The 7627-nt window shown below is 33.7% G+C and overlaps 1 protein-coding gene across 1 annotated transcript in view; it reads right to left on the reverse strand.

The window, feature by feature from the left end:
• The window catches only part of LOC106458056 (adhesion G protein-coupled receptor L3-like), an 85808-nt gene that overhangs the window by 15616 nt on the left and 62565 nt on the right, over positions 1 to 7627 (reverse strand). The window contains exons 12-14 of the mRNA XM_022384190.1: positions 6446 to 6625; positions 2885 to 3103; positions 1654 to 1757 (exon numbers count right to left, since the gene is read on the reverse strand). Of these exons, the coding sequence (XP_022239898.1) occupies positions 1654 to 1757; positions 2885 to 3103; positions 6446 to 6625 (503 nt within the window). The remainder of the gene's footprint in view (positions 1 to 1653; positions 1758 to 2884; positions 3104 to 6445; positions 6626 to 7627) is intronic.

Here is a 7627-nt window from a genome sequence, read left to right on the forward strand (position 1 = left end):
AACTCACTCATCGTGAACTCTCGATAAGATATCAAGGAAGTCCCAGACTAAAAAGAAGACTTTAAATTGCTTGTAAGTTTGTAAAACTTTTGTATATAAATCATTGTTTGTAATAACTGTTATTGTAAATTGTATCGTTCTTTGTATATTAAAACATATTTGTGTTAAAAATAGGAAAACTGTGTGTATCAATCTTGTTGGCAAAGACATAAATTGGAGATATATCGGCATATATTTAACTACTAAGTTTAAATTGTCTGTTAACACAATTTCAGGCTATTTGAAATTCTAATATGCAACGTAATAGTCAGTTCTCCCGATACAGTTCCATGTGTTTGTCAGTTCTCCTGATACAGCTTCAGTGTGTTTGTCAGTTCTCCTGATTACAGCTTCCGTGTATTTGTAAGTTCTCCAGATACAGCTTTCATGTGTTTGTCAGTTCTCCTGATACATCTTCCGTGTGTTTGTCAATTCTCCTGATACAGCTTCTGATACTTGAGTATTATCTTGAAAGACAACAAATAAGTATAGTGTGTGGGGTGGGGGTGGGGTAGGGAGTTCATCAAGATGTTTAGGGTAAGACTGACCTCACCATACTTTGCAGAAGCATGTTATAAGGAATATTTTGGTATCGGACAATAGTGGGTAATAATGACCCAGACTGGATGCGATCAACGATGAGGGAAGTAGATCCAAAGATAGTATGAAACCTGACACGCCGTTCTTATAAATGCTATTAACACAAATAGTTTAGGTGTCATTGTCTAAGTTAAACCTTAAGACTTATATCACGTGCTTAATTACACTTACCTGAGTCGAGAGATACAAGTTTAATTAAGAACAGTAACGTTTAGATAATAGTGTCTGTGTCGTGTTGTCTAACATCTAAAAATAATACTACACACACCGGATCCTATAAGAATAAAACATTTACAGACTATATTCACATGAAGTTACATTTAAACTGTTGTAAACAGTTAGAATTGTCGATTTTCGTTCAAAAAAAACAGAGAAAACTTTGCGCACATAAAACATTTACAGACTATATTCTCATGAAGTGACATTTAAACTGTTGTAAACACTTAGAATTGTCGATTTTCATTCAAAAAAACAGAGAAAACTTTGCGCACATAAAACATTTACAGACTATATTCTCATGAAGTGACATTTAAACTGTTGTAAACAGTTAGAATTGTCGATTTTCATTCAAAAAAAACAGAGAAAACTTTGCGCACATAAAACATTTACAGACTATATTCACATGAAGTTACATTTAAACTGTTATAGACAGTTAGAATTGTCGATTTTCATTAAAAAAAACAGAGAAAACTTTGCGCACTTAGAAACAAGAGTTCAGAATCGGACAATTGGGGCAGAGCCCAACCCTACTTAAAATAAAAAATGTATTAATTTATAAACCAGTATCATAAGCTACAATCCATGAAACATATAAAGTTTTTCTATTACAATGAACAGCAATGTACTACTTTAAGTTACTGGTTTATCTAATATTACTTTCATACTTTGGTTCTTAATGGTGGTGAAAAATCCACTTAAAAAACGATAGATGTGAAAGCCATAGTGGAAATTATTTATTTTTATTTTGCTATGTGAAGTTGTTCTATAAAATTTAAGGTCACGATTTCATGTTACAGACGTCTTTAGCACCGACCAAAACACAGATTCTTCTTCCTCTAGTCAGAGGACATTTATCAGTGCCAAGCTCTAAGTAGTGTGGCGCCATTCCGAACCATCGACTATAGAGAGGCAACTAGCCGGTAGCAATGTACTGCTATCTTTATCAAAATATACATAAGTTATTAATAAATTAATTATTTTCTGTTTGATTACTTACTATTATTATGTATCATTTTTGTACACCAAGTTTCCAATATAAGATCGCTAACCGCCACAGGGCAAAAAAACAACAAACGAAATATAAGTTCAGACAATCATCATTAACCTGTGTTACAATTGCTCAAACTAAGCAGCTTCATCCAAGTTATTTAACAATAATATTCTTAGAATAAGTAGGAATTAATTAGAATATTTATAAAAGCATTTTTATTTAAACGAAAATACATACATATTTGGCAACTTTTTTGATGATGTGGTATATTCAGGTAAAAGTGATTTAACTTTAGGCTTTAGAGCAATAGGATATTTATTATGAAGTAGTACGAACTTTTGAGTAAGTGAGTTCGTGAAAATGATAAAAAGAGACTGGGCATAATGATATGTACAATTCAACAACATTTATAACAATACACTTTACATGAACACATTTTGTGTACTTCCTCTTATTCATGTGAAACGGATGCTTGTACTGGATCATGTAAATTCCTTTCAAACTGATCAGTCCGAGATCATCTACCAGATTGTTTAAATTCAACGTTCATTTACGTCACAAATTACATAGGATTTACCCAGAGTGAGTAATTCTAACCACGTGACTGGTCATTCTCATTCAAGCATAGGGGAGGCTGTAACCTCGAGATACTACCTGAACTACCATTGAATGACACTGCTGTCTACATTTTTGCACAATGTGCAAAATTACAGCCATTACTTCATGGGCAGAACAGGAATGACCTAAATAGAATGATAAGGAACAAAGACAGCTAGAATGACATCAATATAACGACCTTCCTGACCACATGTTATGAGAAAACTTTACATAGTTATTTATAATTTCAGAATAATACAATATAAATATAAGAAGGTAGAGACTCGTATTATGTTTATATATCACAACGATACGAAATTCATCCTCAGCTTCAACTAACTCAAGAATCTAAACTTAGTTTGTAAACATGTGGTAATTACACTTCTTCAAAATAAGTTAAAACAACTTTGCTAATTCTAGTTTACAAAATAAACACACCTGAATACGCTAAACACTATAAGGCAGACAACTAGGCTCAATATGGAACAGCTACAGCCTATAATTGAAATAATCTGCAGTGCTTTGGGCAGTTTTATATTTCCGAATATGTCGTGCACATCCATAATAACAGCAAAATTTGTTAGGTGATTGCACCGACAAGTGGTGTGAGTTTCATTATGGAGCACTACGTCACAACCAGACACATCCCAATAGCCCCTGCAATAAAGAACACAAATTGGCAATAAAGGTATAATATCTGATATATTGTACTAAGTATCCACTTAAAACAATTTATAAGCACAATGAAAGCTTATGAAATAACAATTTCTATGATAATTATTTAATAATGCTTTGAAACGGCTTGAATGGGTAATGAAGAAAAAGTTTAATATAAGCTTAACATAACAGCAAATGTACAACGTTTCGACAAGGTTTTGTTTAATGATGACAAGCATTATTAATTTCAAGGTGGGTTCTTCGTCATTGAACTTCTGTATTAACTGCTTTTTAAGTAATATTTACATTTTCAGTTTGGGGTTAGAGATCAACCCTTACATTTCGATTTTTGGTCATTCAGAAAGTGGCTCAGTTTTGGGTTAGAGATCAACCCTTACATTTTAAGTTTTGGTATTCCAGAAAGTGGCTCAGTTTGGGGTTAGAGAGCAGCCCTTACATTTCGATTTTTGGTCATCCAGAAAGTGGCTCAGTTTTGGGTTAGAGATCAACCCTTACATTTTCAGTTTTGGTATTCCAAAACGTGGCTCAGTTTGGGGTTATAGATCAATCTTTACATTTCGATTTTTTGGTCTTCCAGAAAGTGGCACAGTTTTGGGTGATAGATCAACCCTCACATTTCGATTTTTGGTCTTCCAGAAAGTGGCTCAGTTTTAGGTTATAGATCAATCTTTACATTTCGATTTTTTGGTCTTCCAGAAAGTTGCTCAGTTTTGGGTTTGAGATCAACCCTTACATTTCGATTTTTGTTCTTCCAGAAAGTGGTTCAGTTTTGGGTTAGAGACCAACCCTTACATTTCGATTTTTGGTTTTCCAGAAAGTGGCTCAGTTTTAGGTGATAGATCAACCCTTACATTTCGATTTTTTGGTCTTCCAGAAAGTGGCTCAGTTTTGGGTTTGAGATCAACCCTTACATTTCGATTTTTGGTCATCCAGAAAGTGGCTCAGTTTTAGGTGATAGATCAACCCTTACATTTCGATTTTTTGGTCTTCCAGAAAGTGGCTCAGTTTTAGGTGATAGATCAACCCTTACATTTCGATTTTTTGGTCTTCCAGAAAGTGGCTCAGTTTTGGGTTTGAGATCAACCCTTACATTTCGATTTTGGGTCATCCAGAAAGTGGCTCAGTTTTGGGTTTAAGATCAACCCTTACATTTCGATTTTTGGTCTTCCAGAAAGTGGCTCAGCTTTGGGTTGGAGATCAACTCTTACATTTTGAATGTTGATCTTCCAGGCACCTGATGATGACAAAACCTTGTCGAAACGTTGTACATTTGCTATTATGTTAAACTTGTATTAAACTTTTTCTTCATTATCCATTCAAGCCGTCTTCAAGCATTATTAGTCTCAATGTGGGTTCCTCGTCATAGAACATAATATTTTGTTAGACAAGAGTATAATAAAATTTAATACCAGTTTGTTTTTAGTATTTTACAACCTGTATATTTAGTTTTTCCAAAATTAGTGTGTAAAAACGGCTGCTAATGTTTTCCTCGTTAGATTGTGGTGAGGGTATATATATATATATGTATGTATGTGTATCCTTAGATTATGTCCCTCCTTGCTTTCACCCTGAAACAGACTTAAAGAAGCCCACCGGTGAGTCAGTGATAACTTTATGGGATTAAAACGCTAAAATTCACAATTCGGTTCCCTGCAGTGGCCACAGCAGTTAGCTCAACGTGGCTTTGCGTTAAACCAGTGGATTTGGCAGGAGTATTGCGCTTTTAATAATATAACATAATTTTATAGACTAAATACAACATTTCTTTATCTTCAACTACGATCAAGTTAATTGTTTTAATATTCTACTTAACCCTAAGACACTATGTTGTGTCCTGATAATTTTTACAACCCCAAAACTTAAATATATTTTGTTTAAACGTTTAAGATAAACTTAGTTATCTGTTTTCTTTACCTTTATACCTTCTTTATTATAAATAAATAATATGTTTTTAGATAGCAGAACTGTACTTTTTGAACAGAAACTAAAATACTCGATGGGTTATCTTCCAAAAATTTTATTTCAAAATTTTGCGCAAAACTACACAAGGGCTATATGCGTATAGCCGTCCCTAATTTTGAATTGACATGGTAAAGGGAAGGCAGCTAGTTAACAGCAGCCACTGCCAAATCATGGGTCACTTGTCATTTTTATAATCAAACCCACGGCCCCAAATTACGAAGAGGGTTTTTGAATCCTCTGATTTCTCGTCAGGAAAAATCACTACAACCAACATCCAATCCTTCTTCCAAAGCTAAACCTCTAGTTTTACTTTAATACTTCTTAGGCTCTCTACCGTTCTGAGCTTCTCAAACCTAATAATACTTTTCAGATAAAACGTCATATATTTTTCACCCCATAATAGAAGGGGAATAGTTTAGCTTTACCATAATTACCTTTAAAAATCAAGGAAAGAACGATTGATTAACTAAACAAAACTACGAAAACTTTAGATCAATTACCCTATATCGCTAAAACGGCCCCCTCAGCCTGACAGGTGTAATCAGGCTAACCGCGGCTCTCCAAGCAGCAGGTTTGATAGAAAGCAGCTATGTTGCTGTTTGCTACTCAAAAGCTAATAATTGTTTGTTTATTTTATAGGAAAATCATATTGAGCTATCTACTGTTTCCACTGCTAGGAATCGAACCCAGGATTCTAATATTGTAAGTTCTTACACTTACTGCTGTCTCAACGAGGGACGAAAAGCTAGCAAAGTGAGTGATATCATTCCTAATTTTGGTTTATGTGTTTTATAGCGTACTAACTACCGATTGCAATACGTTTTCTTTGTTATAAATCAAGTACATTACTGTGTTTCCTCTCAGTATTTGTTACATATCTCAGATTTTCTCACTTTACTTTCCCTGCAGCTCAAAACGTCATCGAAAATTGTTCATCAAGAAACAACATGATAATTAAATTTTAACATCAGAAAGTAAGCGTTATCACTAGTTACAGGAAACATCACTCTCACAATATCCTACCATCATTGGCATTTCATGCTTGTAAGGAGTGTAAACAAAACAGACAAACGTAAAGCAGAAATATTTCACAAATATTTTGTTGCCCTTGTGACTCTTGATGAAGATAAGGTAACACCATGCCCTAAAACACCTATTTTTTAGAATTTTGATAGCTACCCTGATAAGAAACGTAATCGTAAAATTTAAAGTTAAAGCATTTGAATGTGCACTATACACGGTAATTATCAGCATTTTATCGTATTAAAAAGTTATTATTAAATGTGATCAGATGAAATAACTTGATAATTCACACAGGTCCACAATTCAGAATATCGAGATAGATATAAGAATGCTTACTCTCTGTTTAACGACCAAAATACACATGAAGGCTTCTTTGAAGGGCTGTTTAAATGTTGCAACGTGATGTTAACGCCGTCCGAGAATGTTAGGTTACGTCCGTCGTTATTCAGGTTAGTCCCTACGACTGGAGTGTTAAGCCTTGTTTTGCTGCTAATGTTCCTGGGAAGTTTGCAAGAGCTATTAAAAAGAAATTATAACTTTATTCATAAACGATAACGTAAATTGGGACTATTTATGCTAAAGACGTGATTGAACATTTCAAAAAGAGCATCAACAACATTGAACGATTCGTGTTTAATTAGTTAAAAATGCGACTTCAGCAAAAAGGACTACATTCATAGCATTTCAAGAAAACTTTTTCTATTGTAGTCCACAGAAAACGAGGTCTTCAACACAAGAAGAGGACTAATCAGATTAAACGGATCTCAAAATCCAGGCTCAGTAGAAGCACTATAGTGTTCCCATAAAAAAAACAAAAACATCTAATTTTAAGAGATTTACGTAATGCAAATAGTCTGGGCTTGAGATTAGGTTGTGTCAGACAATATAATTTCTAAAATCTGGCTCACCCTTTGTTATCTCTGAGCTATTGCTTAACTTTCTCACAAGGTAATACTTTCAAAATCAACCAGAACAAAGATTGTGCAATTAGAATCAATACTAGGAGCAGAGATAACAAAATACTGCCGTTTCGCGTATTGAACTTTAACTTGTTATTTTACGTTAAACTGTACTGTATCTTGAAAAGCCGTGGTTACTATTGAAACTCTTACATATGTTAGTTTTGAAGAACGGAATTGTATACAGCACACATTCACTTGTTCTGTTCCTTTGAAAAATTGTATTTTATATCTTAAGCCTTCTCACCCAATGAATAGAATAGAACAAAAATTTATGACATTACTCATTGTAACGAATTTGATATTATATATTTATTTTAATATCAGCGTTGTTTAGATTAAGTTTATATTTAAAAACATGCGTAGCTTGTAGTGTTAAATATGTGTTGCAAAACTCCCGCCTATTCTCCAAAGTTGTATAAGATTCTCGAGAGTAAGAATCAACAATATATGTATATACGTGAACGTTTAAGTGTAACTCAGCATTGTTATGTAATCTGAATTTTCTAGAAACCTTTCTACGCCTATAAATACAACCAACGCGACGCAACCAAAAGAG

This window comes from Limulus polyphemus, unplaced genomic scaffold, assembly GCF_000517525.1.
Source record: "Limulus polyphemus unplaced genomic scaffold, Limulus_polyphemus-2.1.2 Scaffold410, whole genome shotgun sequence".
Lineage (NCBI taxonomy): Eukaryota > Metazoa > Arthropoda > Merostomata > Xiphosura > Limulidae > Limulus > Limulus polyphemus.